At 40.5% G+C, this 25,135-nt stretch overlaps 3 protein-coding genes across 6 annotated transcripts in view; 1 reads left to right on the forward strand and 2 right to left on the reverse strand.

Moving 5' to 3' along the window:
* Positions 1-9,503, reverse strand: part of wdr91 (WD repeat domain 91) — a 59,421-nt gene extending 49,918 nt beyond the window's left edge. The window contains exon 1 of the mRNA XM_066646752.1: positions 9,454-9,503. The gene's annotated coding sequence lies outside the window, so the exon portion shown is untranslated. The remainder of the gene's footprint in view (positions 1-9,453) is intronic.
* Positions 1-19,923, forward strand: part of rab27b (RAB27B, member RAS oncogene family) — a 48,542-nt gene extending 28,619 nt beyond the window's left edge. Inside the window, exons 2-6 of one of the 3 annotated variants that reach the window (XM_066646754.1) lie at positions 7,090-7,264; positions 10,131-10,216; positions 12,373-12,476; positions 13,448-13,571; positions 14,975-19,923. In XM_066646754.1, the coding sequence (XP_066502851.1) occupies positions 7,112-7,264; positions 10,131-10,216; positions 12,373-12,476; positions 13,448-13,571; positions 14,975-15,161 (654 nt within the window). In that variant the 5' untranslated portion in view covers positions 7,090-7,111 and the 3' untranslated portion in view covers positions 15,162-19,923. Of the gene's footprint in view, positions 1-7,059; positions 7,265-10,130; positions 10,217-12,372; positions 12,477-13,447; positions 13,572-14,974 lie in introns of those variants that run through there. The other 2 variants (XM_066646755.1, XM_066646753.1) reach the window with 2 other exon arrangements.
* A 1,678-nt stretch (positions 19,924-21,601) lies between these two features.
* LOC136668436 (myosin heavy chain, embryonic smooth muscle isoform-like) overlaps positions 21,602-25,135 on the reverse strand; it is a 32,041-nt gene continuing 28,507 nt past the window's right edge. For both annotated transcript variants that reach the window (XM_066645955.1, XM_066645954.1), the window contains 6 exons: positions 24,997-25,086; positions 24,825-24,908; positions 24,481-24,599; positions 24,191-24,299; positions 23,838-24,001; positions 21,602-23,640 (listed from right to left, as the gene is read on the reverse strand). In XM_066645955.1, coding sequence (XP_066502052.1) covers positions 23,529-23,640; positions 23,838-24,001; positions 24,191-24,299; positions 24,481-24,599; positions 24,825-24,908; positions 24,997-25,086 — 678 coding nt within the window. In that variant the 3' untranslated portion in view covers positions 21,602-23,528. The remainder of the gene's footprint in view (positions 23,641-23,837; positions 24,002-24,190; positions 24,300-24,480; positions 24,600-24,824; positions 24,909-24,996; positions 25,087-25,135) is intronic.

Consider the following 25,135-nt stretch of genomic DNA (forward strand, 5'->3'; position numbering starts at 1 on the left):
TCTTTGTAAATCATTGTTAACACCGCTCTAGCTGCATTATACTTGGGAAAATACTTGGTTTGATCACTGAAATTGCTTATACCTTGGAAAAACTCTTGATTTTCCACCTAGAGTTGTCTGTATCCAGGTAAAATCACTGGTGCATCCAGTGTAGTTGCTTGAAACGTGGTTAATAACTTTAGTAAAACCTTTGGCTTAACCACTGTAGTTGGTTGAGATTTGGTAAAACTACTTATTTGTAAACTGTATTTTGCTCAGGCCTTCATAAAGCCTTCAGATGAATAAAAAGCACTAACTGTAGCTCATTAGCTAAAAATGAGGATGATCCAAGTGCAGTGCAAGCCAAGGTCTCAAGGGACATTACTTCTAAATTAAAGCGAAGATCATCAAACACAGTCTATGCCTTGATAAATCAAATGAAGTCAAAATAGATCTTGGGTTTCTTTTGTTACATGGAAATACTGAATTTAGTAAACCGAAGGTGAAGGGTTATAGGGCCAGTCAATGGCCCGTGAGTAAAGTAGAAACTCAGAACTTAAAATGGGTCATTATTGTTGGTTGGGCCTTGGCAAAAGTCATGGTTTTACCACTGTATTTTGTAAGAAACCATATTAAACTAAGGCTAATCACCAAGTTTGGAAACTTTGGTGTTCAAATGCTTAAGCTTGGGTAAAACACTTGGTTTGTTCATTGTAGTTACTCAAGTCTTGGCAAAAAACCTTCGTGTTGTAGTCTCTATGTCCCCATCCAGTGATGATTTCACCAGGTTCACACTCCTGGCACTTCCACTTTCTAAGAACTTAGTCCTGATTATTTTGCAGATAACTTGCGTCTTGATTTTATACCCAACAGTAGTGTTTTTGTTCAGCTGTTCAGAGGGAGTTGGGATTTTCTTTTGGAGAAGATTTCACTGCTGATTTGATGTTATTTGTTTATCATGTTTTGAATGTAATTAATGATTAATAATGAGATAATGTTAACTACTTCTTCCTGGACAAAGAATAATCTACTCTGCTACTCTCCTGGTACAACTCTGTACCAGCTGCCAACCCAACAGTCTGCTCTCACAGATGTAGCCAAAGGCAGAAAACATCATTGAAATGGCACAATCTCTGTCTTCCTGTGGTTTGATTAAAACATCACCAGTATTTCTATTAAAATGAAGAATGCTCCACTATCCAAATAATACCTGCTCTGTGGTGATCTTGTGGGAGTTCCCGAGCATTGAAAAATGTATGCAGAGCTACAGATAGACTAGTGTGTAAATGTAGTACTACAAGTGCAAATATGGACACGATTTGTAGAAGCAAGGAGGTCATTTTAACTGTTATGGCTGATCTCTGTGGAATAATTTGGTTATTTTTTTATTCGTGACCCAATGGTTGCTACCATAGAAGTCTCCTGTTTTAGCCCTAAGACATTAAAGAGTTTCAGTCAGTTTACAAGCCAGTAATAATCATCAGTAATAAAATATACAATCCTTTCATATCCCAAGTATAAACCAGTTATATAATTATTTTTTAGATTATAATTATATAATGACATTTTTCCAATGTATTTCAGGCCCAAAAGCATTGGCATTATGATGAATGGTAGGTCATGGGACTTAGCAAAGCATGTATGGATGACTGAGCACAAAAGCCTCTTGTTTCTGCTGGAATATGTGTTTTTCCATTGAGATGTTATAAATGAAAGGCACAGAGAAGGATTAGGAGGTGGTAGATGTGGATTCATGTGATCAGAGCAAGGCCTTATGTCAAAACCTGGAAAATCAAAAACTGGAAACCCTCATTTTTCAAGTCTTCATTTTTTTTTGCTAGAACCCCTATGGGATTTCCAGTAATATATTAGTTCTTCATTCTAACAACTGACTGAAAACTAGTTAATCAGCCAGCATATTTTATTCACACTCAGTGACAGACTTAGAAGCTTTAATCTAATATGTGAGGCCTTCAGAGGAGCTCATAATGTCCTACCCAACTGAAAGCTTGGCACCATCTACCAAGAAACACTGAAGAAAAGCAACGACCAAATAAAACTACTACCCGTGTTAAAATAACCCAAAACTGAAAACCCACCTAAATAAAGATGAACTAAATGTTGCAGACTTCTCTGAAGGCCCTGTGGTTTTGTCACTTGTGTAGTATTAAGTGTGTGGATATCTGATAGTTGCAGTATCATTTTTAAATATACAGGGCGAGTCAAACATCACAGGACACCCTTTTATTTTTTTTATATGCTACATGACCACCTTCCCACTGCAGAAACTTTCCCTTCTTCCAATATAGTGGGTATTCAAGATGGTAGCCATGTTCTGGACATGCCCCCTCACCACTTTGCTGGGTATTCTGATAAAAGGGTGTCCTGTGACTTTTGACTCACTTTGTATTGACCGTAAATAACTGATTGAAACACTATTTTGTACCATTATTTAACATCAGGAGTCTTTGGTTTGTGATTGTATTTGCCCATAGTTCAATGTGCATTTAGACCTTAGTAACCTCTAGCCATTTCCGAGGATTCTGGAGAAAGGTCTTTCTCTCGAGTGAAGATCGAATTGAGAAAATGAACCAGATCAGATGACATTAAAGTGTCGCATGCTTCCTACGCTTCCTATAAAACAATAAGCTCAGTGCTGGAAACATTACTGACAGTCGCTTCACATCACTGGCCACTTTATTGGAAACCCCTACATTAGAGCTCCACCTCATTGCTCTAGGAAGAGTTTCTGACTAGAGCCAAATATGTTTTGGTATAGATTTTCTATTTTCAAAGTCGGTAGCTGGTTTATTTGGCAGAACTCAAATTTTATATGATATATGACTGCATTAGTAGAAGGCTGCAATGTTCCATCTAACAGCCACAACGTCCAATAATTTTGGGGATTACTGTGTGGGGCTAAACAGCTAAAGACAGAGTGAGACTGAACTGCTGTAGACTGATTGGACAGGGCTAAGGTAAGGTATAAGTTCCCATATAGAAACCATTAATGGTTATGACATTACAACCATAAGAAAGTCTTGTTTTGTAGCTTTGTTAGTTTCCACATATATATATATATATATATATATATATATATATATATATATATATATATATATATATACATACATACATACATACATTTTTTAAAATTCATTTTGATGGACCATTTAAGGATTGAATGCTTTCCACCACAGGGCCATAATTAAAAACTTAAATATCTATTGGACTGTAATACTAGAGTCACACTGCATGGAACACTAGCCCGAAAACAACAGAAAAATCAGTCCACAATGCAGGCTGATTACTGAGGTTGAGAAGGACAGAACATTTTGCCACGAGTCTGATGCTGGGTCTAATGCTTGGGTGAGATGAGGTTAGCTTTTAGTGGGTCATCTGAGCACAATTCAGCAGATTGTTTAATGGCTGCCCAAGTCCCACTTCTGTGTACCCAACTGAGCCTGAACCAGTTCCATGTGACATTTTCTGACAAAGAAATGCTGCTATTCCTTTCTCTATCAATTGTCAACCTTCAGAAATATGATTATTATCTGAGCCTTTTCTTCTGAGATTATATGAAAAATGTGAGAATTCCTAAAACCTTGATGAACTTGTTGATTCATTCATTTCTTTTATACATTGTTTTTGAGGCAAATATTTTGTTTGCTTAAAAAAAATCTGATAAAAATATAAATAAATGAATAATATTTAAATAATTCTGTCAATCGTTAAACAAGGAATTCCATTTTCAGTAACGCTGTGTGACAGTGCAGTTAGCCGCAGTCATCAGCTGCTTTTTTTTTAAGTAGTAGTGATGTGGTGGACCCCGCTTAGTTTCTGAAGAAATATAATTTTGATTGATTGAATATATTTTCAAACATATGTTAAGCAGCTTTTTAGAACTTTGAAGGGGTGGCTGCAGATTTCTTTGAAAACAAAATAATTTTTCAGTGCAAAATACATTTAAAAACTCATTCATTCATTCATTATCTGTAACCCTTATCCAGTTCAGGGTCGCGGTGGGTCCAGAGCCTACCTGGAATCACTGGGCACAAGGCGGGAATACACCCTGGAGGGGGCGCCAGTCCTTCACAGGGCAACACACACGCTCACACACTTACACCTAAGGACACTTTTGAGTTGCCAATCCACCTACCAACGTGTGTTTTTGGACTGTGGGAGGAAACCGGAGCACCCGGAGGAAACCCACGCAGACACAGGGAGAACACAACACACTCCTCACAGACAGTCACCCGGAGGAAACCCACGCAGACACAGGGAGAACACACCACACTCCTCACAGACAGTCACCCGGAGGAAACCCACGCAGACACAGGGAGAACACACCACACTCCTCACAGACAGTCACCCGGAGGAAACCCACGCAGACACAGAGAGAACACACCACACTCCTCACAGACAGTCACCCGGAGGAAACCCACGCAGACACAGGGAGAACACACCACACTCCTCACAGACAGTCACCCGGAGGAAACCCATGCAGACACAGGGAGAACACAACACACTCCTCACAGACAGTCACCCGGAGGAAACCCACGCAGACACAGGGAGAACACACCACACTCCTCACAGACAGTCACCCGGAGGAAACCCACGCAGACACAGGGAGAACACACCACACTCCTCACAGTCACTCGGAGGAAACCCACACAGACACGGGGAGAACCCACAACCTCCAGGCCCCTGGAGCTGTGTGACTGCGACACTACCTGCTGCACCATCGTGCCGCCCATATTTAAAAAATTTAAAAGTAAATTAAAAATTACTTCAGGAAGACATTACTAAAGGGAACGTCTACGATTGAGGGGAAATCCAGTTCTGTCTGGTTTGTTTATGTTCAGAAGCTCTGCGTCTTTTAAGGTGGAAATGTATGTTTGAGGAAAAAAAAACAAAACTGTTGCTTGTATTAAATAGTTTAAATTGGGGGGGGGGGGGGTGGGGGGGGAGAGGGAGAGAGAGAGAGAGAGAGAGAGAGAGACTAGTATACCGGACAGAGTGCTTTAGTACAGCTACTTAACATATAATGATTTCCATTTTTTTGTGGCTGGTAAGTGAACCTGACGTGCTTCCCACCAAGACTAACTCCTGACCACTCATGTGGACGCAGCTCTAGGGCATGTGATACCTTTCCTCAGCACGTACCCGTGTTCGTGTATGAACAGGGCGCCCTGTGTACGTTAATAAACATTGTTACTCTCGCAGTTTTAATCTTACGTTTCACTGAACACATTTCTCTCTTTTTCACTCTGCTCCTTTTTCTCATGAACTCCTCATGCTGGAGGTCAGTCTGGGGTCAGGTTGAGCATTTCCCTGACGCTGAGCATGATGTTACCATGGATACATATAGTCATGTGCGAAGGTTGGGTTGCCCCCTGCCCCTGGAAATGTTCATTAATTTACCAGAAATGCTTTATCCTGGTCATGGTGGTAACAGGTGGTACCAGGAATCATTGGGTGCAAGGCAGGAACCCATCCTGGTCAGGGCACCAATCCATCTCAAGAACAGTTTAATAGATTTTAAAATTGTATCATGTTACACATGTAAGTGAAAGCAGTATTCTAAGGGAAATGTCTATATATTGTACAAAAAAGACAATGATATAATTATTGTGACAGTGAACCTTAATTTGATGTGAATAGTGGCTCTGGTGTTACTACTATACAAACAATACACCCACAATTCCCATTTAGCTCCTTTGCTCACTACTCCTTACAGACGTAGTTGTATTGGTTGGCAGTTTTTTTTTTAAACAAACCTTCAAACCCTAAACATTAAAACAGATTGTTTAGTGGCAGTAGTTAGATGGGGATTAAATTAGCAACAGTTACATCCGGCTAATATTACTTAACTCAGACAGAAGTCTACTGTGCCAGTAGAGCTAATGCTAGCTAGCAAGATAATCTACAAATATATTTAATTGACTAAAAAATATTAAATGACCAAATATAGCTATCATAAATTCTAGAAAAATGTCATTAGATCATTGGGGTAAACGTAAATAATGGGGATAATATTACTTAACTCAGACAGAAGTCTGTTACTGCTTAACAAAAGCTAATAATATTTATAGTTAGCGGGTTAGTTGAAACAATAGAGTGTGCCAGTAGAGCTAATGCTAGCTAGCAAGATAATCTACAAATATATTTAATTGGCTAAAAAATATAAAACGACCAAATATAGCCATCATAAATTTTAGAAAAATGTCATTAGATCATTGGGGAAAACGTAAATAATGGGGCTAATGTGTAATAATTCATTTTGAAAGAAGTAGAGAAAAATAAACACCATTTAATGCTATGCTACCAACTGAGGAGAAAACTTTGTGTATTGTACTGTCTGACAATAAGCAAAGCATAAAAATAACATCACCAGAACCACATAATTTAAAGACAGAACAACGGAACAACCTTAAAACTGTATCCGCTCCATCTTAAATGGCGGAATGTGACTAACTGAAGCAATCTGACTTGAAATGCCCTCACACATTTTCTAGCAGGCCTCTTATTTATTCAGCGTATCTGGTTTCCTTCATTCAGCTCAGGCTTTCTGAGCAGGCTGATGAGCTTGGAGCATTTCCCACATCTACAGAAGTTGATTATTAACAGCTCCATTTCCTTGTGTGCAAACATTTCTGGCCCAGCCACTGCACTGGCTTTGATTCCTTTCACTTCTTGAGGAGAACTGCAAATCCAGCTGGATGCAGAATTTCTCAATTAATCTTCCTGGGTGCAGAATTAATGTATGCTCTTTGGTCACTTTATCAGAAACACCTCCCTTGTAGCTCCAACATACAAGTTGTTTGATGAATAGCTGGCCCTTCACTGATGATCAAACCGTGGAGCTACACTATCTGTATCTTTTTGGCTGGTGGATGGCTCAGAGCATAGCTGTGACACTGACAAAACACTAACATTATCATGTCAGGGTTAGCACTGCACTAAACACGGTCCACTTTACCGAACCACACCAAAACGATCTGGACCACAGCAACCCTTGGCTCCACCCACATTGGTCAGACACTGTGTAATACATACCATGGCGATTTGATCTAATTGACTGATGAACTGTTGCTCTGCTTTGTCCAGCAGGTTAATCGCAGTCAGCACTATGACTGATGGGGACTACGATTATCTGATCAAGCTCCTAGCTCTGGGCGACTCCGGAGTGGGGAAGACCACCTTTCTGTACCGCTACACAGACAACAAATTCAACCCCAAGTTCATCACCACCGTAGGCATCGACTTCAGGGAAAAAAGAGTGGTCAGTTGCCTCCCACAGCTTTTTTATCTCTTTTCTCTTTCCTCTTCTTTCTGTTTCTGGTGGTCACAAATTCAGCCCTATTCTGATTTTGTGTGTTCTTGGTTTGGTCAGTGATGTAAGAGACAGTCTGAGAAACAACTTCTACTTGTTCTGAGTTCAGCTTTGTCCAAGTGATGCTGACATGGCAATGTTTGTGTGAGGGAATCTGTGATTCTGAATCATTTAGCCTGATTCACTTGTTCTGATTCAGATTCTGAGGCTCTGATTTTAGTTCAGTTATATGTGACTGACGTTGGGTGACTGGGTGAGTGTGTGAAGCCCTGTGATGGACTGGTGCCGTCCAGGGTGTGTTCCTATCTTGCGCCCAATGAATCCGGGTGGACTCTGGACACACCATAGCCACGATCAGGATGAATCATGAATATGAGAAGATGAATGAAAGGGTAACACTTTTAAGTAGCTTAGTGTGTAGCAATTTAGCAATTGATATTTAGTCATGAATCTGTATTTGAGTTGTTTGTGTTTAGTTGCTGTGCTGCTTTGCGATTGGTCACTGACTTTTTGATTATAGATCAAAATGATGGTAATTCTACACTGAAAAATGGATTTAGGAAACTGCTCGAGTGAAACCATAGAGAAAGGATTTGTGTTTTGGGAGAGAGAGAGAATCTGGCCAGTGCTGATTTGCAGTGATGTGTGCTGAGCAGGAGGTGCATATGTTGATAATGAGACCAAAAACATCCATTTCTCACCCTGACACCCCCTCCAACACATTCTCCCCTCGACCCACAGTCAGGGTCAGTATGGAAATATAAAGACAGTATGGAGGCCAGATGCAAATCACGTGCAAATATGTTACTGAGGTGTCCGGTCGGTTGGCCATGTAGATTGTGTTGATATGGTCAGACTGAACCAACCCGGCTCTGACATATTAAACTAATATGAACCAACCTGTGTCATACCCAAATGTACCAACCTGAAATAAACTGACCCAAAAAGGACCACACAAAACTCGACCGGACTAGACCCAACTAAGACCGGACTAGACCACATCTGACAAAGCTGTGCCAAACACAGCCAGACCCATGTAATTTGGTGTGAACTAAATAAAAAACTGGGCTGGAGCATGATGAACAGAACCAAAAGCCAAATGCTTCAACCTGAACTAAGCTGGACCGGACCAGAACAGACTGAGCCAAACTAAGATGGACTGGGCCACTCCAAACAGGACTGAATCAAACTCAAAAGGACTAAACCAACATGAACCGTACCTAAACAAACAGAACAGATATAAAAACAAATAAAATCTGACAGAACCCAACTATAAGTCTTTTATTTCTCAGCTTTCCTTAAGGTGGATCTTTCCCAGTAAACATTTAGCCATTGATTCAACGTTGAAATAACGTAATGACTGCCGTCTAATCTACGTTCTCTTAAGGTTGAAAATGAAAGTTGAAAAGACGTCCAAACACAGACATTGAAAAGACGACTATTAGACGTATTTTGGACGTCCATTGACGTTATTAATTGGTCCCGAAATAAATTACTTTTATAAAACGCGTTTTTGACGTCCACTGACGTTATCGATTGGTCACCACTTAACTAACTTATTAAGATTGATTTTGGACGTCCATTGACGTTTAAAATATGTCCTTGATGGACAGACTACTTTTAGACCTATTTTGAACGTCCAGGGACGTTCCTTGTTTACTGGGTTGCTAGTGTAGTTTTGGTTGTGAAAAGGGTTGAAGAGAGAAGTATGTAGGCAGTTTTTGGCTGTAATGGTGTCAATTTAAATTACATATTTACATAAATTTATTAACAAAACTGGAGATAATTTAGTATAACACCAGTGGGAGAGAATTCTTGGCAGTGTCTACCTCTTAAACGATTTTAAATCTATTATTCCCAATTCCCAAATTGCCCAGTAGTATTAATCTTCATAGCCTAATTGACATGATTGATTATAAAAAGTTGTCAACTCAGAATTTCACTGCAGACGTGTCGTTCCTTTGCACAGAAGCAACCTCTAAGCAAAATTAATTATAGTCTCTGAAAACACCAAACCTAACCCACACGGCTCTATCCTGAGTGTTCACACATGGGGGACAGTGCCCTTTAAACGTTGGGCTTCAAACCACTGTAACCATGTAAGCTCACTTCAGATTCTGTCTCTAAAAATCACTCACAGTCTCAGGAGAAGCGCTGCACGTGTGAAAAGCTCCTAAAACTTCGGTAAAGCTTCGTATTCCCTAGCTCACCACGCCACAGTAAATATACGTAATGGTAACGCAGCATTGCGTAGCTCCTTGCGCCAGGCGATCGAAAGTTCTGACGTAAACTGTTCGTGAATTCGAGGCATATGTTTTCCTTCTTTGATTCCGCGTTTGCTTTGGACCAATGAGAGCCGCTGGCTTTGAGCTGCGATTCGGGGGCGGGTCCTATTCCACCTCTATCAACCAATAGTAGGGACGCAGACACAGCACAGGCGAAACAAGGCAAGGTTGTTTGCCGTGATTGGTCACTCACCATGGGACACAATCAAGGCCAAAGCGGTTTAGAAAAAAATGATGTTGCGTTGCTTAATCACAGAATAAACCGCTTTTTTAAACAAATGTAAGACAAACAAGAAGTTTAATACAAAAAGAAGGAAACTCCCCACACCATACAATCTTAAATATTTTTGTTGAGTCTTTAATCATTGACTAATTAATTAACTGAACTAATAATCGACAGATAAACCAACTACCAAAATAATCATAGTTGCAGCCCTTTATTATTCAACCAAGCAGAGTTGTCATGCAAGCATTGCTGTTTTTATTGTGTAAAAATTACCATGTCGTGTGTGTGTGTGTGTGTTTTCCAGGTGTACAGTACCAACAGCCCCAATGGGACCACAGGGAAGACTTTTAAAGTTCATCTACAGCTGTGGGACACAGCAGGACAGGAAAGGTACCTCACCCTGTTAAAGCCATTACATTCACCCTCCTTTTAAGACTGTTCTTAAAAGTGAACTAATGCTTTTGTAGTGCCATATACACACCTCACACTTCCATTTATGGTCAAACTATTTGAATAATTAATGTATTTTTAATGAAGATAAAAAAGAATCTTTTAGAAGAAACAGAATATATAAATATCCATCCATCCATCCATCCATCCATCCATTATCTGTAAGCGCTTATCCAATTCAGGGTCAGGGTGGGTCCAGAGCCTACCTGGAAGGTAGGCAAGGCGGGAACACACCCTGGAGGGGGGGCCAGTCCTTCACAGGGCAACACACACTCACACCTACGAACACTTTTGAGTCGCCAATCCACCTACCAACGTGTGTTTTTGGACTGTGGGAGGAAATCAGAGCACACGGAGGAAACCCACGCAGACACAGAGAGAACACACCACACTCCTCACAGACAGTCACCCGGAGGAAACCCACGCAGACACAGGGAGAACACACCACACTCCTCATAGACAATCACCCGGAGCGGGAATCGAACCCACAACCTCCAGGTCCCTGGAGCTGTGTGACTGCGACACTACCTGCTGCTCCACCGTGCCGCCCAATATATAAATATATTATTTAAAATAAATATTATGATAAAACAAGTGCCAATATGAGTGAAAATATAAGCTTCAATGCCCAAGCATGAGTTGCTTATTTGCATTGGACACGCCCTGTTCACTTTCCTGTAGACATTATTAATATTAAGCATGCTCCAATTCATACATATGTTTCAACAAGGAGCCAATAAATGAAAAACTTTCAGCAGCACATGAGCCAATGGTTGTCCTTTTAGGTGGAGTTAAGAGTTGGGTATCAACTGAACTGCCCCCTCTACTGGACACAGCTTAAATTATAATATGAAAAGGATAAAATGAAAAACAGAGTTGAGATGTGACCATAAACTTAAACAAGATTATGATTCAGAGCCAGCTCTGGGACTTAGTGACCCAGAAGTGCCCTTTTGTTCTGGTTGCCCATGCTTTGAACTTTTCCTGGAGCTTACTTTTCCTCTCATGATTTTCACCATTAAAGTCTAGCAGAGCTCACCTCGACCGGCCGGGAGGTGCGCGCAGACATCAGCGAGAGTCTGAGCTGATTTTATTCTTCACGCCTTTCACAGCAGATGGCTGGAGATCCAGAAACAGAAGGATCATATGATCCTGTGAACAACAAGCTGAAACTGTTTCTGAAAGTATGAGTCATGACGTCGTAGCGTGCTCTGGCTATTTTTGGAGCTCATTGCTAAGGTTTGAGAAATTAGTCTGAGGATTTTGAGCAGAGAGCCTCAGCTGAACCGGAGAGAAACGGCCATGTTAAGCCTATCCACAGCTTCAGAGGGCAACGGCATATTTTCTCTTATTCTGAACCTTACCCGAAAATTCACAGATTCACTTCTGTATTCACTGACCATTTCTGCCTCCAGTGTGACCAGAGAACAGATGTCCATGGTCTACACTGCTGGGAATGGGCTTTTCATAACAGTTATCAGTGTTCTATTATGATTAATACAGCCATTATTAGAGGTATAGCATTTGTGTTTTCCATCACATCATCCATCCATCCATCCATTATCTGTAACCGCTTATCCAATTTAGGGTCGCGGGGGGTCCAGAGCCTACCTGGAATCATTGGGCGCAAGGCGGGAATACACCCTGGAGGGGACGCCAGTCCTTCACAGGGCAACACAGACACACACACATTCACTCACACCTATGGACACTTTCGAGTCGCCAATCCACCTGCAACGTGTGTTTTTGGACTGTGGGAGGAAACCGGAGCACCCGGAGGAAACCCACGCGGACACGGGGAGAACACACCAACTCCTCACAGACAGTCACCCGGAGCGGGAATCACTCCACTTAGCCATGTGTGTTTGGACTGTGGGAGGAAACCGGAGAACCTGGAAGAAACCCACACAGACACAGGGAGAACACACCACACTCATAGACTGTGACTTGATGTAAGGATCAGCCCAAGACCTTAAGACCCTAGAGCTGAATGGCAGTGACGCTACCTGTACCACCACCATGCCACCGAATCAGTGTCACTTCAGCGATTCACCACCCAGATTATATAAATAAACCCTTCTCTATCTGTCTTCCAGGTTCCGGAGCCTGACGACGGCCTTCTTCAGAGACGCGATGGGCTTCCTGCTGATGTTTGACCTCACCAGCCAGCAGAGCTTTCTCAACGTCCGCAACTGGATGAGTCAGTAACTCTGTGTCTACAGTCCAAAAGAACTACCTCAAACGAACAAACAGCCAGGGCTTACAGAGATAACACACACAATTCATTCTGCTGTAAGCTGTGGTCTAAGCCTTGTGCCAGTCCAATGGGGTCTTGCTGCTTTCAGCCATGTTTCTTAGCAACCGATTCACCTGATCAGTCATCCCAGATAGCAATGAATGATTGGCCCAGATGTGGCCCATTTATGGCACTTCTGCAGTTCTGTTATGGCTCACATTTGGTTTTGAATCACCGTGTAGAATCAGGGTGAGTCTGTTTGTCTGAAATCAGCCGCAGCTTCACCTTATATAGACCAGACATCAAGTGTGTTGTGAAACAAACCAAGGCCAAATCGACATTTGGCCCAAGTCTGGATCACACAACACGTGCCGTAACCCAGCTGAAGCCCGGTTCATTGCTTTTGGCTCACGTCTGGCACACAGCACTCGCCGGTGTCGTACCAAGGCCATAGAAGCCAAAGGCAAGACGTATTTGGCCCAGATGTGTCTGCCATCTTGGTTGTGACTTACTTTACTATTTTTCTATTTCTTATTTTATTGGCAGTTACGCCAATATGATGGATGGATTCATTTGGCCAATATGTTGCCATCCAGTGTAGCATCATATTTATATTTTGGGAGCACTGAGGGCAAAGTGTCAGACCACCGACAGGCAATCACAGTAATGCTCAGTTCAGACGACGGCTTGGGTGAGGTTTATTAAGCAACTAAAACATAAAAAAAAGTATGACGGCGTGAGTGTATGAAACTGTCCACAGGTGTATGTGTGACTGGGTGAGTTGTGAAAGTGTTGACAGGTGGGAGTGACAGGGTGAATGTGTGAAACTGTCCACAGGTAACACACACAAACATATCACCGTGTGATTATAATATAATCAGACTGCTTGTTTCTTTATGTTATGACCTTGACTGTGTATGTAATTGTTTATTTAGGTCAATTACAGGCCAACGCTTACTGCGAAAACCCAGACATTGTTCTTGTCGGCAACAAAGCTGACCTCGCTGACCAGAGAGAGGTCCAGGAGAAACAAGCCAAAGAGCTGGCAGACAAATATGGGTGAGTTTTAATTTGTGTGGCTGTGTATGTCCAAAGTGGCAAACGGATTGAGCATTTATCCGTGTTCATACAAAATATACAAAAGACCAGATAATCGATAATGGAATTCTTACACAATTATTTTTATAATAAATTCATATCAATTTTATTGACTAGCTGGCTGATTCACTCCCAGGAACTGAACCATCGATTTACAAATGACAGGTCAACACTGAGACCACTGTGTCAAGAATTAGACCTGTAGCTTAAATGGGATCATTTTGACTCTAGTGCAACTGCAAAATGGCTTGTTTTAGTGCTGGTCATTACTGACTCATCTAAAGCAGGTTATTATATTTTAGCTTTGTTGCCCATGGGTGTAAGATTCCACCCTTATGCTGCATTCCATTTACTTCATAAGTCTGATGTCTGAGCTGGGAATGACCGGGTTGTAGTTAAATAAACACTACGTCCTAGGTTTTCATTGCTAGCTTGTTCCCGGCTAATACTGTTAGCGATTCTAGCTAATAACAGGGGAATGTTGCGAGATTATACACATCCAAACAGCATGGGAACACTCCCACACACAGCAGTTGGATAGTATTCTGTGTACGATTGATATAATGAGACACAAACAGACAGAAGTGGTAATAAATTGTATTATACGACTGCACGATTACACATACTTGATGTGCAGGCAGCCATTTTGTATTCTCAACCTTTCAAACAGGAAATCTGGCTTGTGGGGGCATTCCAGTTGAAATTTCCGACTTGGAACTCTGAAATTCTGACATCTGAGTTCAAACGGAATGAGCATTAGGGTTTTGTAGAAGTTATTTTCACACTGAGCAAATTATTCCCTGAAAAGAATATGTGGCATGGGGGTTTAACCTGTGTAATAATAATAATAATGACTGACCCCTCCTCCGTAACTGCACGGAACCTGTTATTGTTCATTTTCTTTTCAGTGGGGCCTCTATATGTCAGCTGTAATTCATCCCAATATCCCTACCCTGTAATTACACACAAGACCTGCCTGTTTTTTTTACAGTAATGAGTATAATAATGGATTTGCCTTAATGACAGGGCTGTAAAAATCAGAGGTGAACAGAAATAATAACTTTTTCGCTTTTAGCGTTTTAGCTTTGCAATGACGATACATTTACACTATGATAACTTTCTTAAAGGGAATGTTTAACAACTTTTATTTAAAAATTATTTAATCAAGTATAGCCCCTCCAGAGGAAGCACAGTTCCACTGCTTCACAGCCAAATGTTGTGGCTTTATACCCCTGTGGTGGACTCTTGCCACTCTGAGCATGACAACCTTGATTCCATCTGCAACTGCGCATTAACCTCCCACAAACGTAGGGACTTGTTCAGTGTCTGATTAATTTTTTAAAATTTTCTAAAATCTTCTTTAGAATCCCTTACTTCGAGACGAGTGCGGCGACAGGAGCGCAGGTGGACAAAGCCGTGGTCACTCTGCTGGACCTGGTGATGAAGAGGATGGAGCAGTGTGTTGACAAACCAGCAGGCGACGCCCAAAACACAGACGGCACCAGCAAGCTAACTGACCCGCCAGCTAGCGAGAAGAAATGCGCCTGCTAAAAAAATAAAATAAAATAAAAAATAATTAAACCACCAGGCTGAGGTTTGTTAACCCTCTCAAAACCCTACACTCCTCTCCATTGGACAAACATGGAATTACAGCTCAGCATGTACGTGCTGGCCAGGTCATGAAAAGCTCACAGCTGGATGACTTTTGTTCCGAATCTGTCCGTCTGTCTTTCCCGGCCTGCTGAATTTAAGACGTGTGGACATTTATTGGTTTCAACTTTTTAAAGCATCTTCAGTGCATTGTATCTGGTTTATGAGAATATATAATATCCCTCATGTCTTATTTAAACATGCTTGAAGTAGTTGAGAATTTTATGATATCTATTAACAATGACACAGATAGCCTAAATGTGCACACTTTACAAGCCACTTTTACTAAACGAATGTTTCTGATCCTTTGTTTTCATTGCTAGTGCCTAGCTCTTATGTTTAAACCCATTTTAAATACCTTTCACTTTATGGTTTTGCTCATATTTTTAACAGCTTTTGTTACTGTCTGCCCCCAGCTCAGAAATTTGCAGTTTAGTTTCAGGTGGCTGGTTTAGAACTGGGTTGGACTTGGATATTATCCTCGCGCTGATAATGGGGACCGTCCTTTGGTTCTTCTATGGCATCGCTCAAGAACCCTTTGTAGCATATATATTTTTAAGAATGCATTCTAAGTCAGTGTCTGGAAAAACCCTTAGGAACAAACTTCTGGATGGGGATTAAGTATTTGCCGTGAATTGTATAAGTTCTTGTGGATTTTTTAGGACAAAAGAGCAGGTTTAATATGCTAATTCAAGCATTAGCATGCTAATTTGCAAACAAAAGCCTATATTTCTCAGACATGGGTTGTGAATCATTTGAAGCTTTTTATACATAACACAGTAGAATAACATTACCTGATGATCTCAGATCCATGTTCGTACACTGAGGTGTGTGATCAATATGGGCAAATGGCTGAAGAGTGCCAAGGTCCATGAGCATAATGCTAAATACCCCAGCTACTAAAATGCCTTCTTTAGCCGTGTAGTCATTCTGGAGCTAGCATCATGCTCATATATGTGGCTTAAGCCAAAAGTTCCTTAGAGGGTCATGAAGTTGACTAAAGACGTCCACGGTACTGAGAAAATGTGGTAATTAGCCATTAAAATGTTTTGCTAATTTTGGAATTTTAATTTTCAGTAAAAATTTAACATCACTATAATGAGGCTTAAGCGATGTCCATAAAATCTCTCTGGTTTATAGACGTTATTCTTAAAATATACAAACAGTACATACCTTAAATATCCTTAGAAGTAAAATACACAAGTAAAAAACACAATATGACAAATGTATGTATGACTTAGCGTATAGTTTCTCTCAGACCACATACGGGTAGGCTTTCTGTATTATTTGTAGTTCTAAGTGGCGTAGAAATTGTTAAAAACTACAACAACCATTGTTAAATTGCAGCAACTTATGGAGCCCTGCTGATGCAATTTCTTCTCACTAAAACTAGTGCATGGTCACAAGTGTACATCAAAAATACATCATGACTTAGCAAGGCTTAAGCCCAGGCCACAAATTAGTAACGTGTGAGAACACAATATTTAAGCTGTGGCTACTAAGTCAGAAAAGTTTTGACCCTATTTCCATATCTTACTAAATTGGTCAGATGGGTAATGAAATGTGCAGACTCTGTTCTACAGCCTCAACAGAGCAGACATGTGGAAAATGGAAGGCTGAGTGGAGGAAAGGCAGAAAAAACAATCAGTATGACCACACAACTATTGTGCTGCTTAATACACAAGGAAATATTGGATACACAGAATTTGTCGCTCATTGCTGTGAGTTATTATTAATTTTTTTTCAATTAATTTTAATTAAATGTCAGTTTTTTTTCTAGCGGCCCTAGGACCCCATTGCCATACCTCATTGAGCTGTGAACATAGTTCCCACATCTTATGTTGTTGACATTCATTAGGGTCATGTTACCAAGTTATACTAAGTTGTGGCCACTCATTAGTTTCACTAAATCGGATTTTCATTAGCAGGGCTCTGTACTAATTGCTATGTGTGTGCCAAAAACTGCTTTTTTATTGCCTCTGGTTTGACAGATTTTGCCTTTGATGAACAGTGTCTGTAGATTCTGTCTAAAAACTCTGCATGTCCCTGAGCCTGAATCTCATGAACTTTTATTAGCACTAATTATGGTTTTTTAAAATATGCTAAAAGGCAAATGGTTAAAAAAAACATGATATTTTTAAACCCCTAGCAGTCTGAACACACCCACTAGCAAACCCTTCTCCTGAATGTAAAGTACATATCAAGTAATATACTGTTTTCTAATGGTAATTTTTTTAAAGACATGCATGTGTCACAACATTAATTGTATAGTTTTTTTTTTCAGTTTGGGATAATGTAGTGTTTACAGTTCCATATCAGTCCCTTAAAGGCCTTAAAATCATATTTATATTATTTCATCCTTCACCTTAAATATAGTTAAACAACCAAGGCATATTTGGTTATTTTGGCATATTTGAGGTTTCCTTCTTTAGTTTTACATTGGAGCTACAAGGCTGATGTTGCTAAGTAGTGGAGGCTTAGCATCATGTTAAGTTGTAAATTATCTCACACACACAAACACACACACACACACACACACACACACACACACACCTCATACTGTAATCTCTAATAGACTTTATTGTGTGGAGTAACAACTCCAGACATTTGAGAACACTGTGGGGTGATTTAGGCATGGTTAGCATCACGCTAATTGGCTATTAGATGCTTATTAGCCTATTAGGCTCATGCTAATTGGTGAATAAGCTTCTGTTACTTATTAGCTACATTCGCCTTTAGATCTGGTGCTAAAATGTAAGACATTGTGCACATTCTTAGTAGATTTAAGCAGTGAATTTTAATTATTCACGAATACGCAAGCACCCGGAACAGCGTAAACTATTTTTTTATGCTTGTTTTCCACATTTCTCTGAAGCAGCACCATTGTGGATTATTGTTTTTAAACTGTAATTTTTCCAACAAAGGTTGTGGACATGCCTCTGGGTTGTAATAGACCTCATTAGTATAAATCCAGGCTTAACCCAGTCTGTGAACTTGCTGAGTTTGAAGGGAAGCACAATTTCTATGTTTCCCTCAGTGCCAAAACAGACACCTCGTGCCATATCACACATGTCCCTTGCCATCGGGTAGTTGTTATCGAGGAACTGGTTTACTGAAAGATGTCCTGCCAATTTATTCAGAGTCAAAATGAGGGTTTACACTGAGTTTACAATGTTGTATTCCTAGATGATATATAACCACTGCTGTTTTACAATGTGTGTGTGCTACTTAAAGGGGCATTCCAGCCTAAAACTGCAGTTTAATAAGGTGTTTATCCTGTTATGCATAATTTTGTATCACATTTTTTTTTTTACTTTTGTATGTTTATATTTATTTATTTATTTGAATTCACTTCTATTCTCTCACTATATCACAGTCATTGGGAACCCCTGTGGTGTCTAATAATCCTAACTGTTAGCTTAGCAACAAGCTATAAGCTAACAAATGCAGCACTGCAAAAAAGTAAAAAAAAAAAACAGATATTTTAGCACAAAAATGAATACCAAGTGTCTGTCGTATGAGTCAGTCCATTCCATCTGTTGTATTCAACCCTTTTAACCACAGTTTTAATCTGGCTGTAATATGATATATAGCTTCCTACTGATAATATTTACTATCTGGCCTCTTACTATAATCACCAGTTCATGATGCGCAAACCGCCAAATAGTGAAACCATTCTTAAAGCAGCTGTAGTTGCATCAACAGGAAGTGGATATGCGTATGGCATGTTTATATCAGCTGTATCGATGGTAGCACATTTATTTTAGCTGGAGTGTCCCTTTAAGAAAGTGTCTGATGGTGTTTCTACTTCCAGTGTGACAATCCTTGGACCAAATGATTCCAGTGTCATGAGATTAAACCCTTCCCAGACGGTACTGGAAAAAGATATCCCTCCAAAAACGGACAAACTAAATAAATACAGTAAAAAACATGACCATATTTAAGAACACAGAAGCACATTCCTACCTTGACAAAATAAGTACGGCCATTTTGTGAGTCAATATTAAGAGATAGCAATTCATAATTATGGCACGCTAAAGGGTAATTATGAGATATTAGGTCGTTATTATTAGAAAATCATTATTATGAGATAGCAGCTCAATTGTGGGAAACGTTCTAAGTGTTAGGACTCACTAAATGGCTACGTATAATTTATCCACGTTTTGGAAACGGTTGTCCATCAAACTCTGACCCCTCCCTTTTCTCCAACGTTTACATCGAATGATTCTCTCGTTGTGCCTGTATAGCTCTACTGACCAATGACTCTGTCCAATTCTTTGTACCGGTTGTGAACTCTTAGATATTTTAATGCATAAGAAGTATATTTAACAAAAGATTAAAAAAACAAAAACAGAAAAAAAAATTGACTAGGTATGAGTAGGATGTGTAAAAGTATACCAGGTTAACTTTACCGCGGTTCTTTCTTCGAGAACATTACGTTATGAGCGTTCTCTGTGTTGCTTCTGAATTAACAGAAAAGAAAATATTGTTATGGACTTTTGCGATGCTCTGTGTGCGAGAGCGTGACTGCCCGTGTGTGCGTGCGACTGCACTAACCCTTTATTTTCTGGACTGAGATGTGTTCTTGTGCAATTAAAGCATGAGCTGATGAGGTGTAGAGATTTATTTCTGTCCTCTATTTTTTTTTTTTCAAATTAAAAGTCTGGACTCGCTGCTTGTTTGGAGTATGTTTTTTTTTTGTTACTGGTGGATCTCAGGGGTGCATTGACTTTTTACCATTACGTCTGTTTCCCTGGTGAACCGTTCATCAAAGTAAATGAGGTGTGTGTGATTTAAAGATTCATTTTAAAAGTCATCTAAAATTTAAGCAAGAACTCTTAAATCTGATAAAAATGTGACAAGAACGCGGGGAATAACAACACCACAATAATTGCTTTTCATTGATCTGCATGTGGCCTTAATGCAGTAATCCCTGTAAACTGACCAGAATTTACGACCGAAACAAAAACCCCACTCTCATAACAGAAGCACTGGATCTATCAGCAGGAGGCTGCCAGTTAGTGTTCTCCTGCAAGTGTGTTGAGCTGAAGTATAAGAATCAGACGTGTGTTCTTCCTCATAATTTTCAACTCCATCTTGTTACAGTTAATTATTAATCTAATATTATTAAGGGGATTCTTCAAATTTAATAATTGAACATGCGATTGGAAGTTTAAAAGCGATGGTTTAAATATTTCCAGAGTTGAGGGCACATTACCTAGCTAGAATGAAGTCTGGTTTTGTTTAAATATATACAGAGTTCATCTTAACTGGAAGTTCAGACAGAAGAAATATAGTGATAAAGCATAATAACGACATGGTTTGCACAGTCGTGTTCCTTTAACCCTCCCAGAAAAGCTGGTATTTCATTGCCCTAGGGTGCAAAAGGTAGTAAACAACGTTTAGGCATCTACAGCTAAACATGTGATTGTAAATTATAAATATAGCGCCCTGTGTGGGTGTTAAAGGCACCACGTAAGGCACTACATGGGGAGTAGGGATAGTGTAATATGTGGGTGTATAAGGCACTGCATACCGCACTACAGTAGAGTCTAGGAAGCCGTTAGAGATCCAGCCGAACTCCTTCCGGTAGTCCAACGGAAAGTGGATATTATTGGCCAATGCTGCCACCTAGTGCCGCGGATAGAGTATTACATTTTATAAATGTATCCCACATAAAAACAGGGCTAAATTTAAGGGACCACCAGCCCAGTAAACAAGGAACGTCCCAAAATAGGTGTAAAAGTAGTCTGCCCGTCAAGGACATATTTTAAACGTCAATGGACGTCCAAAATCCATCTTAATAAGTTAGTTAAGTGGTGACCAATCGATAACGTCAGTGGACGTCCAAAACGTGTTTTATACAAGTCATTTATTTCGGGACCAATTAATAACGTCAATGGAGGTCCAAAATACGTCTAATAGTCGTCTTTTCAATGTCTGTGTTTGGACGTCTTTTCAACTTTCATTTTCAACCTTAAGAGAACGTTGATTGGACGGCAGTCATTACGTTATTTCAACGTTGAATCAACGGCTAAATGTTTACTGGGAGGGATCTTCTCAAATTTTCTTTCTAGTTTAGTCATCGCCCCAAATCACACAATATCACCAACTCGACACGTACTTCCTCGCGGCACAAGAAGCCCCACAGATTTGAGAGGAAAGCCAGTTCTCCAGGACTTCTAGCCCCAGACTGATGAGATACCACCAGTGACTGAAGCGACCCTACTGACCATGCTTAGACCATAGAGGGTTGTGGCCATAAATTAAGAGAATTTGTCCAGAAATGCCATTAGCTCTTAATGAAATGAAATGAAGCTGTGCAATGCTAAGTTCTGAGTCTTTAATGACCATTAGGAACAACAGCATTTTTGGCCGAGGCTCAACAAACTCAGGCTGCTATGACACTTAACTCAATCAATTCTCATTTTCAAATGGAGTCCTCAGCATTACAGTGCAATAAATAGCTTAAAAGATCCCAAAGTTCCATTTATAAAAGTCTTAAAGTCCTGTGTCACCCTAGTTTAGCTTTCAGCATTAGCGTCCTGCCCTGAAAAAATAAATCTGTTCATTACCGCACATGCAAAAGTACTATTTACATTTCTCTTACAGATTACAGACCTTCAGAAAAGACCAGAAAATAGGCAAAAAAAAAAGGTCAATTAGAACATTCCTCTTAAAGTTAAAACTATATGAATGCGCAACATGCACAAAGCCATGGCAGCGAGATACACTATATACAAGTTTGTAGACACCTCATACAGGTTTTATCTGCCATCCCAGCTTTGACTCTTCTGGGAAAAACACTGCAATGAGGATTTGATGGTATTTAGCCATAAAAGAATAAGTTCAGGGTTCCAAATACACCTTAATAGGGCACTGCATAGGGAGTAGGGTTAGTAAACTATGTAGGAGTGTAAACCACTACATATAAGACGAGATAAGGAGTAGGTGTTGTGGACCATGTGGCTGTATTAGTCACTAAGGCACTATTTAGGGAGTAGGGATAGTGCACACAATTTGGCTGCTAGTGTCACTACATAGGGAATAGAGATAGAGCGCTATGTGGGTGCAGAAACCACTACATATTACACAAGATAGTAGGGATTGTGGATTATGTGGCTGTATTAGTCACTATATAGGGCACTATGTAGGAAGTAGGGATAGTGCACTACATAGAGTGGGCACATGTAAGTGTAATGCACTACCCAGTAAACAAGGAACATCCCTGGACGTTCAAAATAGGTCTAAAAGTAGTCTGTCCGTCAATGACATATTTTAAACGTCAATGTACGTCCAAAATCCATCTTAATAAGTTAGTTAAGTGGTGACCAATCGATAACGTCATTTATAAAGTCATTTATTTCAGGACCAATTAATAACGTCAATGGACGTCCAAAATACGTCTAATAGTCATCTTTTCAATGTCTGTGTTTGGACGTCTTTTCAACTTTCATTTTCAACCTTAAGAGAACGTTGATTAGACGACAGTCATTACGTTATTTCAACGTTGAATCAACGGCTAAATGTTTACTGGGTATGGCCTTAGTTGTCACTATGTAGGGCACTATCTATGCCACTAGTTAGGGTGTAGATATAGTGCACTATGTGGCCAGATTAGTCTCTACATTGTGCCTTACATAGTGGGTAGGGTTAGTGCACTCTGTGTGTTTAGGGAAGGGTCCCATTTAATGGTCAGTGCTTTTCCATGTTTTTTATGAAAAGGTGTGTGCACGATTAAAGTACAACCAGCTGAATTCGTTCATTAGAGGAGGTGCCTACAAAGTTTTGAACATATAGTGCGCATAACTTCTCACCCCCCCATGGGAAACCGTTGAGTAGATGTAGGTAAGATGTATCCTGTGGTCTGAGAACACTGTACGTGTCTATTATTAGAAAAATAGAAATAATATTAATCCCCAAACAAACCAAATGTTAATTTTCTGGATGCAAACTGCAGGACACACGCACTTTCCAGTCCTTTTATAAAATGTAAATGTTTTGGTGTAGTACAGGTAAGTTTCTCCGCTGTTGTTGGATGTTCTGTTCAGTTTTGCTGTTTTATTTTCTTGCTCCTTGTTGATCAGATCCCTTTAACACCTGGTTTTGTTGAGTCCAAATTAGTCCCACTTCATTCCTCAAGCGTTGTTAGAAGCTGTGCCTCAAATTACAGTCCAAGTCCTGCAGATTACAGCACTCTGTCCGAGTCAAAGTGGAGTGGTTACGTTCGGTGGTCACGCATTCACAAATTCTAGTTCCATTTAGAGCTCAGGTCAGAGCCGAGCTGGGCTCTGCGGGGTCCAGCTCGTCGTCCTCGTCCACGCTGATGTCCAGTTTAAAGTTGTCCAGAGTCTGCCTCATCTTCATTGTGTCCTTCCTCCTACAAACACAACAAAACATTGCTGTTTTAAGGTCACGCGTGACGTTTTTGGTAAGACAAGAAAGTCATAGCTGAGTGTGACTCCTGCTCTGTGCAAAAGTCAGAGACCACCCGTGACCCATGATTCATTCAGATTCAATCACCTCCTTGTGGTTAAATCAAGTGAGGCACGGTGTAGGTTTAAACCCACAACTCACTTCATCTGTAGCTGCAGGTCCAGGACTTGTTTCTGAAGGTGGTCGATGGTCTCCCTCTCCTCCGTCAGCGCCCTCTGAGTGTGTCGGTACTGACTCTCTCTCCGACTCGCCTGCTCCTCCGCCTCGCTCAGCTGCCTCTTCAGAGAACGCATCCTCTGAGTCATCTACAGAGCAGCAGGAAGAACAACGACAAAGTAATTGAGATGTGGTGGAACTGCGGTAACAACAACATGGAGAGTGTCATACTTTAATAGTCTTGAATTTGATTTATGTCTTTCTGCCACCCTCTGGTGGTGAGTGTATGTAAATGCATTTGTTTGCAGCCCTCTGGTGGTGAGTATCTGTAACTGTACCAGGTCTTTCTGCTCGTTGGAGCTCCTCTGCTCCTCATCCAGCTGCTCCGTGAGCTCATTAACCCTCTTCTCCAGTTTAATGATGGTGTTTTTCAAAGCCAGTTTGCTCCTGAAATAAGGTGGGGGTGGGTTTAAATTAGTGGCGCTCAACACGCTTGGAGGAGAACACTAAATAGTAATTAGTAATTACTAAAAAAACTAAATAGTAATTCCGCTTGAATTCCGCTTGAATTCCGTCTGTACAGAGTACTTTACAACTGATTTAACTTTGTGTGTGTGTGTGTCTATACCTCTCCTCGTCCCTGAGAGCATTCTCCAGGTCTTTAGCTCTGCTCTCTGCTTTAGAGACCACGTGTTCATGAACTCGGTTATTCTCAAGCTCCTCGATAGTGCCATTCAACTCTCGGATCTGAGGACAAGTCATAATCATCATCATCATCATCATATACCTCTCATATCCTCACAGTCATATGACAAACTAGTAACTCAGATGTAGTTCTGTCTTTTGACTGTTGAAACCCTGCTGTGGTCCTTGGACCTTGTGTGGCCATTTCAGGAGTAAATGACCAATACAAATGCTGCCACTTCGTCTTAAAGGATCTATTAGCATTGTCTGCAGCACAAAGATCTGTACCTGTCTCTCCAGGATGACCTTCTCACACTCCAACTTGTCGCTGAGGTCTTTCTCTTGAATCAGTTTCAGCTGCAGCTGTTCACACTGAAAAAGAGAGCAAAATAATAGGGGAAATACTTTTTTTTAAACCCTCAGTGTGACAGCACCAGTGCGTGAGTGTGTGTGTACTGACCTGTTCTAGAGCTTTCTTGTGTTTGCTGGCCCATCTCTGTTCGTTCTCTTGCATTTCCTCCAAATCTGTCTCCAGATCAATCAAGTTCTCCTGGAACACAGAAAACCAGCCAGGTCAGAAGTGTGTGTAGATGTGTGTG

This window comes from Hoplias malabaricus, chromosome 15, assembly GCF_029633855.1.
Source record: "Hoplias malabaricus isolate fHopMal1 chromosome 15, fHopMal1.hap1, whole genome shotgun sequence".
In the NCBI taxonomy this organism is placed as follows: Eukaryota; Metazoa; Chordata; class Actinopteri; order Characiformes; family Erythrinidae; genus Hoplias; species Hoplias malabaricus.